This window comes from Platichthys flesus, chromosome 23 (assembly GCF_949316205.1).
Source record: "Platichthys flesus chromosome 23, fPlaFle2.1, whole genome shotgun sequence".
In the NCBI taxonomy this organism is placed as follows: domain Eukaryota; kingdom Metazoa; phylum Chordata; class Actinopteri; order Pleuronectiformes; family Pleuronectidae; genus Platichthys; species Platichthys flesus.
The window spans coordinates 657,344-679,129 of NC_084967.1; the positions used below are offsets into that span (position 1 = coordinate 657,344).

At 39.8% G+C, this 21,786-nt stretch overlaps 1 protein-coding gene across 1 annotated transcript; it reads left to right on the forward strand.

Annotated features, from left to right (window-relative positions):
- The first annotated feature begins 1,313 nt into the window (after positions 1 to 1,313).
- On the forward strand, positions 1,314 to 14,591 carry sult4a1 (sulfotransferase family 4A, member 1). The gene is made up of 7 exons (XM_062382272.1): positions 1,314 to 1,627; positions 5,588 to 5,718; positions 6,606 to 6,686; positions 7,619 to 7,745; positions 7,868 to 7,962; positions 10,232 to 10,370; positions 12,953 to 14,591. The coding sequence occupies exons 1-7, from the start codon at positions 1,456 to 1,458 to the stop codon at positions 13,063 to 13,065; spliced, it is 858 nt and encodes a 285-aa protein (XP_062238256.1). The 5' UTR covers positions 1,314 to 1,455; the 3' UTR covers positions 13,066 to 14,591.
- The last annotated feature ends 7,195 nt before the right edge of the window (positions 14,592 to 21,786 follow it).

Below are 21,786 nucleotides of genomic sequence, written 5' to 3' on the forward strand. Positions count from 1 at the left end.
AGACCAAGTGATCCACTTTATTTTAGCATGAAACCGTTAGCAGCAGGACAACCTACTGGAATTTTCCTGTCATACAGGTTACTCTATCTCTTCTGCGGCGCAGATGTGCGCACATCTACCGGTCGATCGCAAAGGCAGTGTGGGTCGATCGCACGACAAGAGGCAGTCAGGAGGACGCTCCGGCGCACGTACCCCCTCTTTTTATTTTTTTCGCCGCGGTTTGACTGCGATAAAAACTAAAAACAGAGAGACACTGAGAGCTGTTGAGGAAGAGCTTTGTGTGTGTCTGTCTTCCATCCCTGCCAGGAAATCATTTTTGTGTTAATCTAAATAGGCCCAGGTTTCACACTGAGTGGTTATAAATACATTTAGAAACTATGTTACAAAGTATATGTATTATATGTACTGTATGAGGCCATAGAGTGTCAATCTGTGTAATTCTGGTTGGTGGTGTGCGCCAGGATTTTGTAAATGTAAAAAATTTGCAGCGGCTCAAAAAAGGTTGAAAATCACTGCCCTAGGCAACAGACTATATCGTCTGTACCAGGAGCCGCCCCTGGCCTGATACGGTGATGATTTAAAAAACGAACGTGAACTTGACGTTCACTCACGTTCATAATATGAAAACTGATTCGTTAAGGTCACCGTTCGCAAAAATATGCGCAACATGCACAACACAGGGAGCCACTGCAGAGGGGCTGAAGAGCCGCATGCAGCCCCGGAGCCGAAAATTGCTGACCCCTGGTGTAGGTAGAATAGGAGTATGATTACCGAGGTTTATGATATTATTTAAAATAATAAAAAGAACATGAGGCCTTTGATAGTTATTTGAGACCCGGCTAGATATAAACTTAGTTTTTGCTGATTTTACCACTTTCTGGTAATACAAATGATATACCTTACAATTGTATACAGTATTAATGGGTCTTAATGGATCTAAAAGGCAGATAGTCATCATATAAATACTAGGACTCTGAAATAGTACTGTACTGTACTTTACAATCCTATGATAATTGTAGTAGTAACATACAAGCATAATGCTAATTAATTCTATTAACTCAAATTTATAGAGACAAGCATATGAGTCTAGGCCTTGTGTATAAATTATAGTAGCACCTTGAGGCTAATTGAGAATATATTATAGGATATTCAGCAGTCTCGTGTATAGTGTTTACTGGAGCATGTAGGTCTGTGTGATGTGTTGGGAAGCATCCTCGCCCCCGTGAGAGTGGTGCTGATGCTGTGCCTCGTGTGCGCGCATTACATCATTTATCTCCCGTGTGATTGGCTGTAGGTCAACTAGTCCTCCTGCCGTGCTGCATCCAACAAAAGCCTCCTCAACCCGAGGACACTGTTTTTATTCGGTCTCCTCGTATTTAATTTCACTGGATTAAACGACAACACCCATCGCCTGCGTGTGCACGCTTTCGTCTTGTACACTGGCGGTTCGTTTGGATGATGGCCGAAAGCGAGGGAGATACGCCGAGCACGCCGATTGAGTTTGAGAGCAAATACTTCGAGTTTGATGGAGTGCGGCTGCCGCCCTTCTGCAGGGGGAAGATGGAGGAGATCGCCAATTTCTCCCTCAGAAGTAGTGACATATGGATCGTCACGTACCCGAAGTCAGGTAAACACGCGTGTGTGCCTCCCTCTGCACGCGGCATTCTGTCTTCACGTTTATTCTCGGGTACTTGCTCTGTGCTTCAGCTAAGCCTGCGGGTTTCTCCTGTGATTATTAAAGTTTTGACAGTTTTGGCGTCCATTGTGCATAATGTGCAGCTTACTTTAATAATTTAAGGTTGCAAACCAGCTCGTGCTTGATATTTAACAGCTTTGGGTTGGTCACTGTCATCTTTAGGCCCGTGTGACGCTTATGCAGCTGAACCACATTTTATAGGCCCGTCTCATGCTTTCAAAGAAGCACTTCAGCCTCCGCGTCACGTTCACAAACCGTCAAACCTATTTAGACAAAGTAAATCGATTCATGATTGATTGCGGTGAATCGATGAGCTTAGTCAAAGGTGGCATCGTTCACCGCGGAGATGGAAGACAGGGGCGATGTTTACATTCAGTGTCTTTGCGCAGCGTTGCCCGGTGCCTTGCCGTGCGCTTGGTGGGTCTGATCATGTGATCGCCAGTTGGCAGCTGGAGCTCTCTGTCAGTGCGCACAGGAGGGCAGAGGGATGTGCGATTATTATCATCTTTCATGTTCGCTCATCATCTCAGTAGCATGCCAACAGCTGTGTGTCGCAGACGAATGGCAAGTAATTAAAGTCAGTGATCATCAAAGATCAATTTCATCATGAGAGAATCTTACTGATGGGATTACGGACAATCATGTTAATCAATTTAGCCATACATTATTAATCTTGTGTCAGCTTCGATTTCCATTAGAACACACAAAGCAAAGGACATACTGCTAAAGTTCATGAAAAACAAACAAACAAACATAGTGAATCTGCTTAAAGAAAAACATGTGTAATGGGTTGTGTGACCTCACCTTAACAGTGTCAGTGTATAATTTACAATGTGCTGGGAAGGTGCGAAAAGCCAAAGAGTAAATTGAAATAAGAAACAAAGTAAAGGAAGTGAGTGAATGAATGGTGAGTTGATTGTGATACATCACCCCTTTTCATGCAGAGAGGCCTTGTGCTAACTGTCCACAACCATGATTCATGTAGAACACAGTGACCCACAGGCTAGCCAAACATCGGTTGCGTCATCTATTGGTGTTCTGCTAAATTAATGCACCAGACTTGCATTGTGGATTTATTGTGATGACTTACAGAAGCACAATTTATATTTGGGGTCTGGTTTTCAATCGTTTTGATATCGCCTGACAATTTGTCAAACGCATGTATGGTGAACATCCGGCAACTACAACACATAGTTAAAGCTGCACTGAAAATGTAATTATTTAAACCATGGATCAAAAGATGACATAATAAGATGAGTAGGGATGTTGCTTGTAGCGACATAGCCAACAGAAATTCTGACATTCTGCAACTCAGCACTGCAGAGCTTTTTTGTTTCATTTTGTGTCAAGTAACAAACATAATTTGTAAATAGACACATAATTTACCATTTCAGCTTTATAAGGTGACTCAACAGCAACTGTTGCAAAAAGTTTCCTGCATGATAGTTCCACAGCGGAGATACAGCATTGCTATAAAGGTACATCTGAATGATGGCACTGGTCATACACTCCAAACTGCACCCACAGATTAATGTAATTCATGGGACTCTTGCTTGGTATTTTCGGATTAGGGTTGTACATTATCAAAGACAATTCCATATTACTTAATAAATAAAGACTGAGACATTTCCAAAGAAACATGGAATTAATATCAAGGCTGTATCCTCAGTGAGGTCTGTTAAGGTCTGGACAAGTTACCAAGAACAATTACTTACACAGGTCTTTCAGAGCAGGATCTGCAATGATCCTAACATTGAATGCCTCATCTGCGCTTGATTTCCTTTCTGGATCCGCACACGACTGGCCTCTCTTTTGTATCTTTGTGTTTTTTCAACACAAGACATTAATGTCATAAGGTGAAAACCTCATAAATCCCAGTGATCTTTATGGTCGACATTTAAAGGACCTTTGTGAATGGGGACCAATGTGTCCTCTGCTGGCCACCTTACTATGGAACGAGATGCATGTCCCCATAGCTGTAGGGGATTTGTCTAAATTTTAGCAAAATTAACATGTTGTTTCTTGAAGCAGAGAAAAATGCTTCTATCAAACTGCCTCTCCTGTGTCCTTCCTTCTGGTCTGGTGTATCTGTATCTCTGGTGTGGAGGAAAGAAAGCACGCGGTAGATCACATGGATGGGATGCTACAGAGTGAGGATTCCATTAGCTCACATGTTCAAACAGCTATTCCATGGTCCCTGTTAAATCACAAAAGAAATAGTCAACAATTGTTCAAATCGATGTGTTCCCATGTACATGAAAGATGCTTCTATAAAGCTCTGGTTTTCTCCACAGCAGCATGGATGAGTATTAAGAGTGTTTTTAATGTGTGCGAGAGGATATGCTTTGTTTGTTTATCTACTCTAATGTATTCAAATAATCAAATCCGTGACATTCTATTCATATTACCCATATTCACAAATAATGCTTTATTAACTGTGTAAGATGCAACATCCTCTGTCCTTAACACTTGACTACAGTAAAGAAAACCTTCTAACAGAGGAAAAACATAGAAAAACCTGGGAGAGTCACATGTGAGGGATCCCTTTCCAATATGGACAGAAGTACAACAGATCCAGTTTGCTTACTGAGTAGTACGATGACGGGGAGTGGTTAGGGAGTGGTTATTGGTGACTCTAAGTTGAATAATAAAGCATGAATGGTTATTTGTGTCTGAGAGTAAGCACTGTGCTGCTGTTAGCCAAGTTCTTGCCCAATCGCATTGGCTCAAAGCCCTCGCATGTTCATAATAACTATCTCTAAATCGAAATTAAAGATTGCTTTGAGAACCTTACATAATTTAATTGGTTTCACTGCCAGCATGTGGTCAGCCTGAGGCCACTTGATTCCTGTCTCCGAATAAGAACAGTCAGACCTTTCCACATCACAGAACATTGGCAAACTCATAGGTTGATAAAATCTTTAATCAATAAAGCTGGGGTGAATGGATCAGACTCTGATAATATGGCAGTGACTGGTATGGCATGAAGTAATCTGATGGCAGCCTCCATTTAGTTGTTTTATTAGCCTCCTGTTCTCCAAAGAAATATTTCAATTATTAGATTGGACTAGTACACTTAAGGATGTTTACAAGCCAGAATGAGTCATTGGGCAACCACGGAGAACATTGGCATGGCAGAACACTATCTCAGTGCTCAGATTGTCAGAGGGTCTCGAGAGCAAGAGTCTTCAGAGACTGGAGAAATCCTTTTGCCTACTCCTATTAGTATCCTTATGAAAGTTATTGATTCTCAGTGAAGGGAATGATATACAGTACTCTTGTCAGCTGCTGAACTGAACATTACCAACCTAGGCACGCTTGAACCCACCAGTGTTGCCTGTGAGAGAATAAGTCTAAATCTAAACACAATGAGAATGAGAATACATGTAAATGACACATTAATGTAATGGCAAAAAAAACAAGATTATAGTCAGATCTTCTCTTGCCCGAAAGATGACGGTCCTACTTTAAAAACGTTGACTTGTATGTATTTACACAATTTTTCTGCCAGCTGTCCTTACTGCATTTGGCTACAACAACAACAACTGTGTTGCTTTTAGTCTGGATAATGCGATTGCACTTAGTTTGTTCGTTTTTGTGAAATATGCGGCTCTGTTGTAAGTACATTTGTTGTCTGTGATTGGTCAGTCGCAGCAAACACCGCCCCTTTTATGTGCACACGCTCATACCTATAGTCGGAAAACTTAGGTTGACTTAGGCTAACTGCGTTTGGGTTAGAGTCCTGTAATTGTAGACTATCAATTTGCATACAAAATATATATTGGTTTTGTATTGTCTTGTTTTTATCAAGTTCAGTCCCAGTCCAGTGTTCACAGCAATCCAATCAATTTTTTGATTTTTCGACCCTTGTCCTCTGCTCTCTCCCCATAGGCACCAGTCTGCTTCAAGAGGTTGTGTATTTAGTAAGCCAGGGAGCAGACCCAGATGAAATCGGCCTTATGAACATTGATGAACAGCTGCCGGTCTTAGAGTACCCCCAACCTGGACTGGATATCATACAGGTACAGTACTGTAGCTGAGATCAGGTTAGCATCAACCAGTACCTTAATTATTACAGGACCGCAGGAGACCTGAGCTATTGAGAGATTTTAGATGAAGATTTGTTGCCTGCATTGTTGTGAGTAGACCCACACATTAAGACATACACACATCCTGCTTATGTGCGAAACATGACAAAATGCTTGTTACTGTCTCTAATTGACAAAAACACAGGCTACTAAAGGTTGATTTAAAGTGAGGCCATATGCTAAACTCTCTTTCTTGATTAATTCTAACATTAAACATTATAATAAAATATATAAAACAATGCAGAGTCAATAAATGCAAAACAAATTTTATTGTCTATACCCTTGTGTTGTTTTTTTGTCTGTAAAAACAACAGGGGTGACATGCTGTCCCAAACTAGGATTGTGCCAATCAATTTAAAGATATCAACCTTTTTTGCACACTGCATTCACTCAGTAGGTTAAACTCTGTAAAATGCATAGGAAATGGTCTGTTACTTTGAAAATGTTTGTGTAGATCTGGAGGTCAAAGAGTTCTTTCGCGCTTTCTTTAACATTGCAAATAGGACGTTCTATAGATATAGATCTATATTTACTCATAGCCTTGTTTCTATTGTAAACATGGATTGTCCCCGATATGGATGATTGATGTCATGGAAGTTCATCCATGTAATTTGAGCTACTCTTAGGGTCAGAAATAAACAGGACCAGTATGTTCCTTGAGAGAAAAGCTTTATCTTGTTTTCCCAGAAATGTATGTACAGTTAGAGTATATAGTCTTTTAGGAGATAAGAGACACCTGCTATCACCAGAGACTTTCTGCTGGATGATAAGAAAATGGAAGAATACAGATTAAAGTACTGACTTGTCTTATTTCTCGACAGGAGCTGACGTCCCCTCGTCTGATAAAAAGTCACCTTCCCTACCGATTCCTCCCGACAGCAATGCAGCATGGAGAAGCCAAGGTCAGCCTGGACAGTACCACACTGTAGCCACAAATGTTTCTTTGCCTGAAGAAGCTAATTTAGGCATTTAAATACGTTTATATGCAGGTGTCAAATATTAACAGACAGAGTTTTATTTCATTTAATTCCATAATGTTAGTTCAGGCAGAACATTGACGTCACCCACACAGAACTGGCTTCAGTTGGTTAATTTAATCTGACTGCCTTTTTTTAAATAGTTTTTTTTCCTTGTTTTTTAATATGTGGTATATACTAATTATACCATTACACAATTTATGATCGGAGTAAGAAGAGAAGAAATGAAATATACACAATTGAAAAAAACAACAACAATTGGCTAATTCCTTTATTTTGAATTAAAGCAACAGAGTTACTTGAAGAAAACTAATTCTAAACAAATCTTTACGTAAAATGTAAAAAATATGTCAAATCTTTTCACCTGGCAGTACAGCAGAAATAATAAATTCTTTGATGAGTAGTATTTTCAGTACTGTTTTCGGTATGGAACTGTTTTAATGCAACATACACACGTGTCTTGCTGCCCATATCACTCACCAAATATATGAAACAGTGAGGAGAATTAGTCGAAGTTGACTCTGATATGAGTCCTCACATAAACAGTAATAATGCGCGCTTCAATCAGCCATGACACCAGGAGATCTTTGTTCAGTATAACAAAGACTGAAATAGACAGTGTTTACATGACCTCACCAGCCCTCACCTCCAGCAGCCTAATTCTACAAGACTGTTCTTCTACAGTAATTCACAGGACTCATAATTATCAAGATCTCGAACTTAATATATAGCGTGCCTGGAGTGCCTGTTTTAAGAGATTTGGCACTATACGAATAAAATTGATTTGATTTAGACATTCATTCTGAGGTAGTACAGTGTGAGCACTGAGTGACTGCTGTATATGGGTTTTCTTTTAGGTGATCTACATGGCTCGCAACCCTAAAGACCTGGTGGTGTCTTACTACCAGTTCCACCGCTCTCTTAGGACCATGAGCTACCGGGGAACGTTCCAGGAGTTCTGTCGCCGTTTCATGGATGACAAGTGTAAGTATGTAAGTAGGTTATTGGAGGACTGGGTCACCGTGACCTTCCACCTTGTCCAGTTTTCTCACTTCTGTAAGCTCATTTAGGTGTATTTTTATTTTTTATTTTTGTCTCTGTCATAGTGGGATATGGTTCCTGGTTTGAACATGTTCAGGAATTTTGGGAGCATCGTATGAACGCGAATGTCCTCTTCTTGAAATATGAAGATATGTACAAGGTAACATCATCACTGTCTCCTGTGCCTATTTTGGTCTCTGTCTCAACATTCTCTATTAACAGAATGTAACATTATGTATGTCTTAACTCAGTAGTCCCTCGTCTGTTAGGGTTTCAATCTTAGAATGTATTTTTGTGATTCAGATAGGAAGTGAGTCAGTACAACTTACCAGTGGAACTGCTGTACTGATATTGCATGTGTGTACATGTCAACCGGGCTGCTGCTTAGTATGAAGTTACTTTTTAACCTCTATTCCTTCAATGAGCATACACACTCTTTTCCCTCGCCCTTGAACATGTTATTTTCTGTACCATCATTGACAGTGATTACATTGTAGTCCTGCCTTGCCAGCATTGTGTTCCACATTTGAAATATCACAAACCTTTCTCAAACTAAATCTAAATAGAGTGATTCATGTTATATCGCAATTTACTCTAACTTTTGAAAATGTAAAAATTCAGATTTTTAAATCTGCTTTAAGGCCGACAGGTGCCAAGGTTTTCACTTGAATACAACAAATGACAGTGGTTAAGATGCGATGATAAAACACACAGCCTCATTTTTTTTATATACGCCTAGGTTGGAGGAGGTTTGATTGTATAACCTTGTGCTGGGAGCAGTTATAGCAGATCCAACATTTTGGACAGGTGCAGTTTGAGCCGTTCCACAGTCTATTTTCCCACATGGATGCTTTCATGACCTGTTGTGAGTCAGAGCTTGTTCTGGTATTACTGGAGTGGCTTGTTTCCATGTTGTGGCTTAAACTGTATTCTTGATACTGGGCTGTGATGTAAAACAGATGTAGCAGCTAATTGTGAATTTCACCATATTTGGCACAAGAATGTTTTTAAAAAAGTTACTATTTTAAACCAGATTTACAGCAATATTTGTGAACTTTGTCTCTATTTATTTATTTAGGAAAAAATATATTAAAGATAATATCAATGTCAAATCTTATCTCATTATCTACTCAGCACTTTGCCAATGGAGGGTTGAGTGTAAGTGTTTGAGTCCATATGTCAAATCAATATTTGTTCTTTGCATTGCCAAAGGTCGTTATTTACATTATCAGACCTTCTCATGGTTACAAGGCTTGCTCACCTTTATTCTGCAGATAGGCTTAGTCTTTATTTTCCATTCACTGTAAAATCTTCAATTTATTTTGAAAGATATTCTAGGATAAATAATGTTATAAGTTGTTATCATTAATTGTATTCTTATTAATGTTTTACAAACCCACAACATAGTTAAAGTAAACAGTCAAAATGTTGCTGTTCTGATTAAAATTCCCCAAAATCCATTTAGCCTTTAATTAAAATTGTTTACATGATGGAGTTCATGGTGTAAATTAACAGTGCACAGCATTATGGAAATAGGTCTGTACTGTGGATTCTTTCCACACTTTTTATGCTTCCGTGCCGACGATTGCCGGTGGCCAGAGGCTTAATGTTCTGGGTTGTCAGTCTGTCCGTTTGTCTCTCCATCCCATTCTTGTGAAAGTGATATCTCAGGGCTGTCTTAAGGGATTTATTTCAAATTTGTTACAAATATTCATTTGAAATCAATAATGAATCAATGGGATTTTGGTGGTCAAAGTTCACGGTCAAGGAATCCCTTCAAATTTGGCACTAACTATTCACTTGGACTCCTTTGGTGGTTAAAGATCCAAAGGTCAAGGTGTGACCTTGCATTGTTTTTAACGTAATATATCAGGAGTGCTCAAAGGGAATTTCATTCCCTTTTCACTTGGACTCAAGGATGACCTTAATAGAATTCGGTGGTCAAGCTTATAGGCCTTACGTGCCTGTGAATGTTTTATAAAAGGACCGCCGAATGGGATGACATTACATCTAGCTCAATTCACTTAGACTCTGATTAACTGATTCGATTTCGGTGGTCAAAGGTCAAGGTCACGATGGCCTCAAGAAATATGTATTTGGCCTTTTGAATGTGATATTTGAAAATTGCTTACGAGAAATTCACCTTTTAATCAGTTGTAACTTGGACTAAAAAGACAAAGTGATTACGTTTCAGTGATTAAAGGTCACAGTAGTTAAAGGTCACAGTGACCTTATATAAATCTGGAAAAAAGTATGTAGAAATATGTACATGGAAACTGCACCCATTGGCAACCGCAGTACGGGAATTCTAGTCTTGAGTAAGAAAGTTGATAGTTGAAAAGATTGAGGGACTTTACTCTGTTTTTAGTTCATCATCACAGTTTTTAGGTTTTCCATTTATTATAAATTCTCCTACCTCTCCTCCACAGGACCTGGGGACATTGGTGGAAAGGTTAGCCCGGTTCCTGGGTGTTTCCTATGACAAAGCTCAGCTGGAGGGCATGGTGGAGAGCTGCAACCAGCTCCTTGAGCAGTGCGGCTCCATGGAGGCACTGTCCGTCTGCAGGGGTGAGTGGGTGCAGGAAATGAGAAAAAAGCTTGCGGCATTGCTCCGCTCCTCTGGTCTGCTAAATTGACATACTTTGGGGTTTCTGTGTGACATTTAGGTGAAAGCGACGAGAGGATTACGTTTTCAGATTTAAAAAAGAATGAAGGTACAATGAAGAGTATAAGAGAGTCAACCTACAAACCAATAAAGAGGCTATGTTCATACTGTATGTCTAATAGAACTATTGCCCACAAATCATTTTAATAAAACAGCCCTACATTGATGTAGTATTGCACTTAACTTTTTTGTATTTACAACGGGTTAACATTTATGCATCCCTCAATGTGATTTCCTGATCCTTCTACTTAAATGAAACTAGAAATAATATGGAATAAAAAAAAGTTTAATCACAGGCAAAACTGTACTGTTAAGTGCTTTTAGTTGTCATCAAGACTTAAGTGCAGACCATTTATCATAAATACTCAATTTCTATCACTTCAGTAATGTACATTTTCAGTGTTCAGTGTTCAGTTTTTTTGACTATACATAACTCCCTTACATCCGGAAACACGGTAGACTAGGAATTCATCTAGGGAACCAGAGAGCATAAACAAAAATAAAGGTAAAGGCATTTTTACAAACCTAGTACTCTTAAGTTGCATTAAAAAAGTACAGTTTTTAGTCTGTGCAAATAGAAAAGACAAATGTTAAGTTCCAAGGACATACATTTCCATGAAATTGTGCAACAAGTACATTTCCAAGAAGAGGATGGGATAAATGAATCACTGTGGTAATGGGACAAGAGTCATGAGTGCCTTTTCAGAGAAAGAGCATATTCAGTATCATCCTAGTGCAATTTGATCAGGCCTGCTTCATACCAGTGATGTTAAGATGTGTAACAACGCACCAGAGGCCTCCTTCAAAAGCTATTGAAAGAAACTGAATCAACACAATTGTCTTTTTCGATGAACTCTGACTGACAGACGTTTGATCTAATGGCAACAGCAGCGAGGACAGCCTGAAAAAGTCCAGCAGTATGTGCTGTAAAGAACAAAACTGACATCATACACTAAATGAGTCATACAGTAAAACCAACACCTGTCAATAGGGTTGAAACTTTGGTCTTGATCTATCTGGAGAAGGCATGACATACAGTGTTTTATTACTGCCCAGTCACCGCATTGCTGATTAGACAAGACCTGGTAAAAACGTTGATATGCTTGTCTCCTTCAATTGTAGTTGTCAGTGGAAAGCAGGGAAGTGAGGGTGGGTGGTGGCGCTGAGCACCTTGCACTTCTATATTACCCCTGGTTTTGCAGACTACACACAAGCCAACCTTTTTGGGGAAGATTGAATTTTGAAATGAACAAAAACTGGATTTCTACTCACATGTAGCAGTAAGCCATCCGCTGTGTCTTGTAATATTTTAGACCAAGTATAATGCAGCGCCAAGTATCTTCTCCTTTTTTTTTGGACTGGCTCAGTTTTCCTTTTCCTGTCTAGCATCCGGATAAATGAAATAGCACTTGTGCCCCTCTGAGCATCCATGTAACTTAACAACCCTTCAACCTCAAAATGTCCAGTAGGATTAATTGATACCCCTGACTCATCCAGGTAACACTTTGTTTTACAAGTCTTGTGGAGATTGATGCAGAAATAAGTGTTTACTTTAGGATAGGATCATTTTGTCAAGAAATGTCCACTGGAAATCAACAACTGCTTATAAACCCGTCTTCCAAATTACAGAGGTCTGTCTAGAAAATGGATAAACGATCATTTAAATAATACACCCATAAATTAATGGTTGTCTTAGGTTATTTAACTAAGTTAAACAGAGTTCTTATTCTGCTAGGTTTGATTATGGAGAAAAGACAGGAAATCAAACCTCACATGAAATATTGTTGGTCAACAATACATTAAGTACATTATTGGATTTGTGGCTCTTGGATACTGTCACAAACTGTTGGTTCATTTTAACGCAATTATTCATAGGATAGTTCATTTCGTAATGTCTTTTTACTATTGGACCCAGGATCAGTGTTTTCTCACACTCAGTTTAGAATGATTATAGCACCGCTGTGTGGCTACATGTTGCACCTACACCTCAACCAGCAGGTCCAGTTTGTTTGTTTTGCTTCAATCTTCTTTGAGTTTCTCATTTTTCAGTTGGGTTTATGTTGCCATTCCTGATTTTGGATTTTTATGTTTACTTATGGTTTCTGTCTTCCTTATAGTTTCTGTCTTCCTGTTTTCCCATCTAATTTTGTTTTCTTTTAGTGTATGGAAGTCTGGTGTGTGGTGTGCTTTAGTCTTAGCACACATTTGGCAGTCGCTCTGATCTGTGTCACACGTGCCACAGCAGGTGAGTCATGGCCTCTCCAGGCTGCATCGGTGCTGAAGCTGTTGCTTTCAATACAAGTCATCATGCACACATTCAAGCAGTATTTTAGATTGAACTTAACTTTTGGCTCAAAAACTGACGTCGGAATGAACAGTGGCTTTGGACAATCGTTTCACAAAAGGTGATAAAAGGTGACTTATTTTTTTTCTGCTTTTAAAATGAATAAACTCTCCCTCATCTCCCTGTGTATTCTCATTGCAGGTCGTGTGGGGCTGTGGAAGGATGTCTTCACAGTGTCTATGAATGACAAGTTTGACACGGTGTACAGACAGAACATGGGCAAGTCAGACCTGACCTTTGACTTCTGTCTCTGAAGAGCGCCTGACGCCACTCTCCTCTTTCCGCCTCCCTCCTTTCATTGATCAACTTCAGTACTGTTGGCAGGTGCACACGTCGTTACATAACCTCCGCTCTTATATCTCCTCTCAATCGGTCAGTCTGAAGTTTGGATTACAGTACAAGACTTCTCAAAGAATACAATCTGCATCATCACAAATCACACTTTTAGGAGCTGACCATAACAAATCCACAATGTACAGGAGTTCATATTCCTTTATCAAGAATTAAACCAAACCTCCTCCACCCCTACCCCCACAATATGTTCCCATTGTTGTGCATGTGTATCCTGACCAGGGTTCGATGTTGTAGTCTTTGAAGGCCGATCACAGTTCTTTGAAGCTGAATAGCAAATGGTAATCAGGTTTCAAACCACAAAATCATAGTTGTGACTGAAATACACTGAAAATCACATGTTAATGTGGCTGAGCAGATGAACCGTTCAGGTATTGTGTAGTCAAACCATGTCGAAAAAAAGCATAAGGGACTGGAAACTATGTTATAAACAGCCACAGTCTGCTGTCGTCACGTTGAGACCACAGGGTTGAGACACAGTAACTGTTCAAATAGAGATCACCGCTCATCTCTAAGGTACTAATGGGGCTGCACTCATTCACACTGATAAATGGGAACAGAAGGTGTTGTGTGAATTGAAGTTCTGCCGAGTTTTTCTTCTGCTTTCACCAATCAATCAATCAAAATAGTGGACATGATTTTACAAGGTGTTCAGACCGATGCCGGCTTTGTGAATTATTCTTGGTCAGGGCCCATACCAGAGATGATATGCCTTGGGTGACGCGATAAGAACATGTTGCCCCTGACAACACAGCTTCCAGGGCCAGCATCAGGAAGAGCTGGAGGATGCAGAAAGGAAAGGGTTCACATGGGCTATTACACTTTTTGAAATTTTGGAGCTACTGCTAAAATAAGCTGTATCCCAATTTTTTTTTAAACATTAAAAATGTATTTAAAGCATCATAATAATGATCATTAGTTAATAGGGAGAACAGCTCCTTTTAACAAATGGGAGTGAAATATTGACAAATTCTCGATAAATTATTTTGAAAGCTATCTGACACTAGCCTGGATGCCAGACGAACTTAGCACCGCCCACAACATTTGAGGTCAGGAAGTTCGGTCTGGCATTGCTCCGTTGGGGAGAAACTATGCCCGAACAGAAGCTGTTCGGACCAATCAAATTGTCAGGGCGGGCTTTATACGATGATGGACAGATGATCAACAGTAACGTAATCAACCACGTCAGCGAAGAGCGCTTGGGTTGAATTCGTTTTCAACAAACATGCCTGCCGCTGGAGAGCTGAGATGTGTAGATGCTGCCATTGAGTCTGATTTAGAAGACATCGTTTTGGCGTTGAGTCTATTTTTTGCGCTTGACGCTAACGTATCGCGCCAGGAAACACACTGAAAAATGATCTTAAACGATATTGATGACATATTTTATATGAAATAAATGATCAAATATGCATCCCATACTTTGAATTCCCCTTCTGTTGTCCTGGAGTTTTGATTTTACCAATTTTACCAATGACATTATTAAATGTCCCCCTCTGCCCATCCACTACAGCCACACAAGCAGTCATAGAGATAAAAAGAGAGAGAGAGGGGGCTAGGTATTCTCCACATAGGCTTGAGTGGAGAATACGTAATTTACCCTCAACACCCGACATTTAACGGAGCAAACAGCGGAGAAGTTCTTCAACATGGATGGCATTCAATTAATATTTGAAGTGGAGAAGTACAGTGAGTTGTGTGATCCTCGGAAAACATGTTGTATAAAGACAACCCCAAAAAAGACAAATGTTGGGACGCTGTTGCTTAATGTTGGAGCAACAAGTAAGTATATGCTTTTATACTACTGGATCAACGGGTGATGTTATTAGCGCTGCCCGGCGGTTCAGAGTCGCTTGCGCATCCGGTGTGAACCCGGCGTTATCGTCGTGGATGAAGTTCATCTAACTTACAAATGGTAAGAGAAAGACTGTGTCGTGATATGAATCAAATGTTGTAAACATAGTATCATAGGTGTCTATGTAAGTTCGCTTGAGTTCTGTTGACAACAACTATGCATCGCTTAACATACGTCACATACTACGTTGCTCTGATTGGTTGTAGGTCTATCCAATTGAGACGAGGCATTTTTTTTTTCTCATTCGGTTGAAACCGAACCCTATAAAAACCTTTGGTTCTACTATGTCATTACAATGAAACAAGAATATTGAACCTGGTTTTATCCAGTGTTCAGGTTTTTGCTCTGGAAATGTATGTAAATTATTTAATACCTCAGTTGTATATTTAGAGAAAACTCACAAGAAAGTCAAAGAAAATATTTGTTGGTTTTATAGATGTTAATATGTCAAATCATTATCTTTATGACATCAGCAGCTGTCCTGTTGCAGCAGTGGCTCCAAGCCAAGTCGAGCCATGAAGGTATCTGTAGGATGTGACAGGAAGAAGCTTGTCGTGCCCTAAATCAAATTAGCAGCTTGTTTTTGAGCTCGGAGAGTCAGTGTTGGGTGATCACTGTTTTATTTGAGATAAATGGGCTGATAGCGGCATACAAACTGCAGTAGTAAAAAGATGATACCATTGAAACATTCTGAAAGATGCTAAACATTAATAAGAAATTAATTAATAATGAAAAATTAAGCAAAAATTCTACAGGTAGATCATTTGAAGGTATAATATGCAGGATTTGTCCATTACTCTTTGTATACATACGTGTGTGTTTGTGTGTGCGAGTGCGTGTGTATGTGTGTGTGTGTGTGTGTGTGTGTGCGTGTGAGTGTTTGTGTGTGACAAAGAGAGAGAGAGATTCAAGATTCAAGATTCAAGATTTTTATTGTCAGACGCACAGCAATAACATTAAGCAATCGCTGGCAGTGAAATGCTTGAGTTTCAGGCTCTCTTCTAACAATGCTCAAGTAATTACAACCTATAAAATAAAATAATATAGAAATAGTATAAAATAGAATATAAGAATTTAAAATAGAAAATAAAGTATAAATATCTAAATATATATATATATATAAACAGCTTAGGAGAAAATAAAACAACAATAGTGCAAATATGCAAATATTTCATGGAGAGGAGTTTAAAAGTCTTATGGCCTGGGGGATGAAACTGCCTCTGAGCCTAGTGGTGCGGGCCCGGATGTTTCGGTACCGTCGGCCAGACGGCAGCAGGCAAAAATGTTTATGGCTGGGGTGAAAGGGGTCTTTAATAATCCGGCTGCTCTTCTTCCTCCACCACTGGGTGTAGAGGTCCTCTATGGATGGTAGCGCCGTCCTAGTGATGTGCTGGGCAGACTTCACCACCCTCTGTAAATCCTGTAGTCCACGATCAGCTCCTTCGAGAGAGAGAGAGAGAGAGAGAGAGAGAGAGAGAGAGAGAGAGAGAGAGATTTGAGATTTTGAAACCTTTATTTTCAAAACTTGTACAAAAACGCTTTCAATGTTTCAATGGCTATGTACAGTACGTTTCAGGACAAGACTAAAACCTACCTAGACAGTAAAATTAAATATTAAAACCTCCTCAACAACAGAACATATTACATCATTAAAACACCATTGTTTGATGAAGCCATCAATGTCCCTCATTTCTTTAAAAAACCTAAAATCTACCCACACTCTTGCTTTCAGCAGCGAGATAAAAACAGGAAGAGCTTCTTGTCCTGCCCTGTCCTCCACTTTGTTCTTCCTGCTGCTGTAAATGGACATTTTTGCTTCTCCTACAATCCAATTAAAAAGTTTCCATTTGCACTCATTTGTTTTCCTATACCCTACCCCTAAAATGAAGGCCTTCTTACTCCATGTCTCCCCAAACTGTTTAAAAACCTTCTGCATTGTATTAAAAAGGAAACAGTCTTTCACATTCATAAAAGCATGGAACACTGTCTCTGCTTCTCCACAAAACCGGCAATTGTGCATGACTGTTGGATTGATGATGGATATAAAACTGTTAACCGCAATGGCTCCGTGTAAAATCCTCCACTGCAGGTCACCACTCCTCTTCCTTAAAGGTGGTTTATATAAAACCCTCCACACCGGTTTGTCATTGATGTCCAGATCCAGTCTCCTCCTCCACACCGTGTCAGGCCTCACATCCAGCTTGCTTCTATTCAAGGTTAAAACACAGGATTCATAGATGGCTCTTCCTTTTGCTGTGTACAGGTCCACTTCTTTCCAGTCTGTTTTATTTAAAAAAGGTCCTGAGAGCCCATCCAGATTTGGGTTAAAACCTAGCTCCGGAAAGGGGTCGCTGTCGTCAGGGGTCTCCGCTCCATCAGAGTATTCCTTCAGCATGTTAACCTCCTCGTCCATGAGTCTTTTAATCCATTCATTTAAAATGTGTTCTGCCTGTCGCCTGGACTTCTGCCCGATGAGGGTCGCCACCGCCGGGATGTCTGTTAGCCCAGGACCTGCTGCATCGACGAACATCCTCAGGGTCACAGCTCCGGCGGTGCACAGCATGCTGGTGAGGCCTGGTGTGGAGCTGCTCTGGACATCCAGCCTGGCTCCGTTGATCAGCGGCTCTTCTAAAAGCCAGTGCGGAGAGTTTGTAGGTTCCAGCCTTTTCCATTTAAAAAAATTCCATGTCTTAAAAAGTGACTGATAAAAAGTAGATAATCCATACATGTTAAAAAGCTTAAAATCCATTAAGAACAGTTGCATGTCTAAAACCAGCCCAGTGGTCTCCCTCAGGATGCTGCTTGTCACTTGTCTCCAAACAACATCCTGTGGACCTACGAGATACTTCTGTAAAAACTGTAATCTAAAAGTGGATATTCTACTCTGAATGTGCACCAACCCTTGCCCCCCCCCTCCTCCTTTGGTAAAAACAACACACACTGGGGCACCCAGTGTAACCTGTCCCAAAAGAAGTCTGTTAAAATGGCTTGTAGTTTCTGTACTAAGCCTTTCGGTGGTTCCAAGCATGCTAGTCGATGCCACAGAGCAGAAGCCACCAGGTTATTTAAAATCATTGTTCTGCCTCTGTAGGATAATTGTGGCTTCAGCCATTTCCACTTGCTGAGCCTCCCTTGCATTTTCTCAGCCATACCCTCCCAGTTCTTCTGGACCATGGACTCATTGCCTACATAAACCCCGAGGTATTTGAGACCAATCTCTCCTCCACGTTAACCCCCCCGGCAGACTTGGTAGACCCCCTTCCCACCTTCCAACTGCCAGCGCTTCACTTTTCCCCCAGTTCACCCTAGCCGCTGACATGGTTTTAAAATCATCGACAATTTTTCCAAAAACGATAATGTCGTCCGCATATGCCGATAAAATGTGACTTTTTTTAAAATCACTTAAAATCAACCCTTCAATATTTGATCTTATCTTCTTTAGGATGGGTTCAATAGAAAGTGCGTATAACATCCCTGAGAGCGAGCAGCCCTTTTATACTTTAAAAGGTGCACTCAGGCCTCCATTGATCTTCAGTACACTCTCAATGTCCTGATACAAAACCTTGATCATAGCTATGAGACAAGGGCTGAGGCCAAACCTCTCCAGAGTCTTCCAGAGGTAAAGGTGCTCTACCCGGTCAAAAGCCTTTTCCTGGTCCAGAGAAATCAGACCAGTTTTTATGCCTAATGAACCAGAGAAGTCCACAATATCACGAATGAAGGACACATTGTCCAGGATAGACCTACCAGGCACACAGTAAGTCTGGTCTTGATGTATCACTTCCTGCATCACCTCCCTCAGACGGTTTGCCAGCGCTTTGGACAGGATCTTATAGTCAGTACATAACAGCGACACCAGACGCCAGTTCTTGATCAATACCACAATATGGGACATGTTCACAAAATGTGCTACAACCTCAAGTAACTCATCCAACAAAGAAAAAACTAAATTCGCTAAATCCGGCAATTAAGAAGCAACACAAAATGCCTTTCTTTAAAACCCTTAATAATGCCAAAACCATTTGGGACTCACGATCTAAACCAAGCGGAATTCTACTGGGCCATATTAACATTCGCAGCATTGTCAACAAAACTGAGCAAATGGAACATTTATTGAGTGACTCTAATATTGACATACTTGGTGTATCTGAAAGTTGGTTGACACATTCATCATCTACAGCAGCTATCAGTATTCCAGGATATAATGTATTTAGAAAAGATAGAGAAACAGGGCGAGGAGGGGGAATATTAATCTATGTCAGAGACAAGTTTAAATGTGAACTAATAAGGTGGCCTAAAGAAGTTAATGTTGAGTGTATTGGTCTTAATATATCACTTAGTTCTGCAATGTATTTTACTGTGATTTGCGTGTATCGACCTCCTTCAGCAAAGGATGTATTTTATGATCATCTTAAGACAATTTTAAATCATTGCAGCTCTAAAAAGGAAATCACACTTCTTGGTGATTTTAATATCAACTGGGACATCAAGTCAGATAGGAAAAAAATTAAGCAGCTTACAGACAAGTACAATTTGACGCAAATTATAAAAGGGCCAACAAGGATAACAAATACGTCACATACAACAATTGATCTAATATTTACTAATAAACCTGAAAGAATTTCTAAGACTTTTAATCTTTTATCTGGCTTATCAGATCACAATTTTATCCTGTATTTGAGGAAAATTAAGAGGACGCACCTAATGGCATCCACTAGAGGTCAACAATACTATTTCATACCCAAAAGCCAGCAACAATTCCTGAATGAGGAAATCCAAAATGTAGATTGGTGTAATATTTTAGAAAATAATGACTTCGAGGCCAGCTCAGATAGTTTCATTAAAAAATTAAATGACATTGTAACGCATTTTACAAAAAAAGGTTATTCCAAGCAACGTAAAAATGATCTGCCCTGGTTGAACAATGAAATTATTAAATTAATGAAAAGTAGAGATAACGCTTTAAAGCAATCTCTAAGAACAAGAACTGCAAGTGACAGACACATTTTTACATCACTACGAAACAAAGTTCTGAGGATGACTCGCAAATTGAAAGCCGAGTTCTACATTGAGACAATAAAAGGGGCAAATGGTAATGGAAAGCTAATATGGAAAAATTTAAATCAATTATTGAGACGGGACAAGTCTAACTATCTAAGTGAACTACAGCTCCAGGTAAATGATAAGCTAACTAACAATCTAGACATCATTGTAAATTATCTCAACAGATTTTTCATTAGCTCAGTTGAGGAACTGACAAAGCACTTTAACTGCTCGCAGAATCCTCACAATCCTGTCGATGCAAGTAAACCAATGTTTAGCATTGAAGAAATATCTGTCCTGGAGGTAATACAAATAATCTCATCCCTAAAAAGTTCAAAGGCCAGAGATACATTTGGTCTTACTAGTGACTTTTTGAAAACCCATAAAGAGGCTGTTGCTGACCCAATTGCACATCTTGTAAATCTATCCATAAAACAAGGAGCGGTACCATCAACATGGAAGATTGCTAGGGTCGCCCCAGTCTTTAAGGCTGGGGACAAAACAAAATCTGAGAACTATCGACCAATAAGTATCTTGCCCATAATTTCCAAAGTAGCAGAGAAATGGGTTACCAGAAAATTGACGGAACACTTAAATAATGGCTATGCCACTCTTTATCCAATGCAGTTTGGATTTAGGAAACTTCACTCAACAGAGACTGCTACTTGCTATTTCCTGGAAAACTTAAAAAGCCTGCTGGATAAAGGCGGCTTTGTAGCTGAGGTATTTCTAGATTTAAAGCGTGCTTTCGACACCATCAATCATGACTTGCTTATTGCCAAATTAACCCATTTTAACTTCTCAAACAGCGCCCTCTGTTGGATGAAATCATACCTGTCAGACAGGAAACAGGCAGTTCAAATTGGTGATTCATTATCTTCTTATCTAACTTGTTCTGCTGGAGTACCACAGGGCTCAATATTGGGCCCTGTTTTATTCAGCCTGTATGTCAATAACTTACCAGATGTCTGTAGAAATATTAAAATGCAACTATATGCTGACGATACTGTATTATACTGTCATGCCAGCTCAATCAAAGACGCTGCTGCAGTACTCTCAGGAGCCATGGTGCCAGTGTCCCATTGGCTCCAAAACTGTTGTCTACATCTGAATACAAAGAAAACTGTCTGTATGTTGTTCTCCCGACAGTCAACTGCGGGACAGCAACCATCAGTCATGGTTGGTGGTGAGAGACTTGAGGTGGTTGAATATTTTAAGTACCTCGGGGTCATCTTCGATTCTAACCTTAATTTTAAGCAGCATGTTAAGAAAGTTAAAAACACAATTAAATTTAATTTATCAAATTTCAAGTATATAAGACCTTTCCTGACTATGGAGACAGCAAAGACTTATATGCATGCAATGATATTTACTCACATCTCGTACTGTTACACAACATGGTCACATACATCTGAGAGCACTTTAAAACCAATCAAATCTTTATTCAAGAGAACTCTTAAAACACTAGACAAAAAACCTATATACTACCATTATTGTAAAATTACAAATAAACACAAAATCATGGACTTCGATAGTTTTCAGCTGTTTTTGGATGTCTGTCTAATCTTTAAGGTTCTGAACGGTCTAGCCCCTCCACCATTACAGAATTTTATAAAGAAGAAATCCCCTACAATAAATACACGAGCACTAACTAGAGGTGACTGCGAAATACAACGCCGCAAGACCAAATTTGGTCAAATGGTGGTGTCCATCAGAGGAACACAGTCCT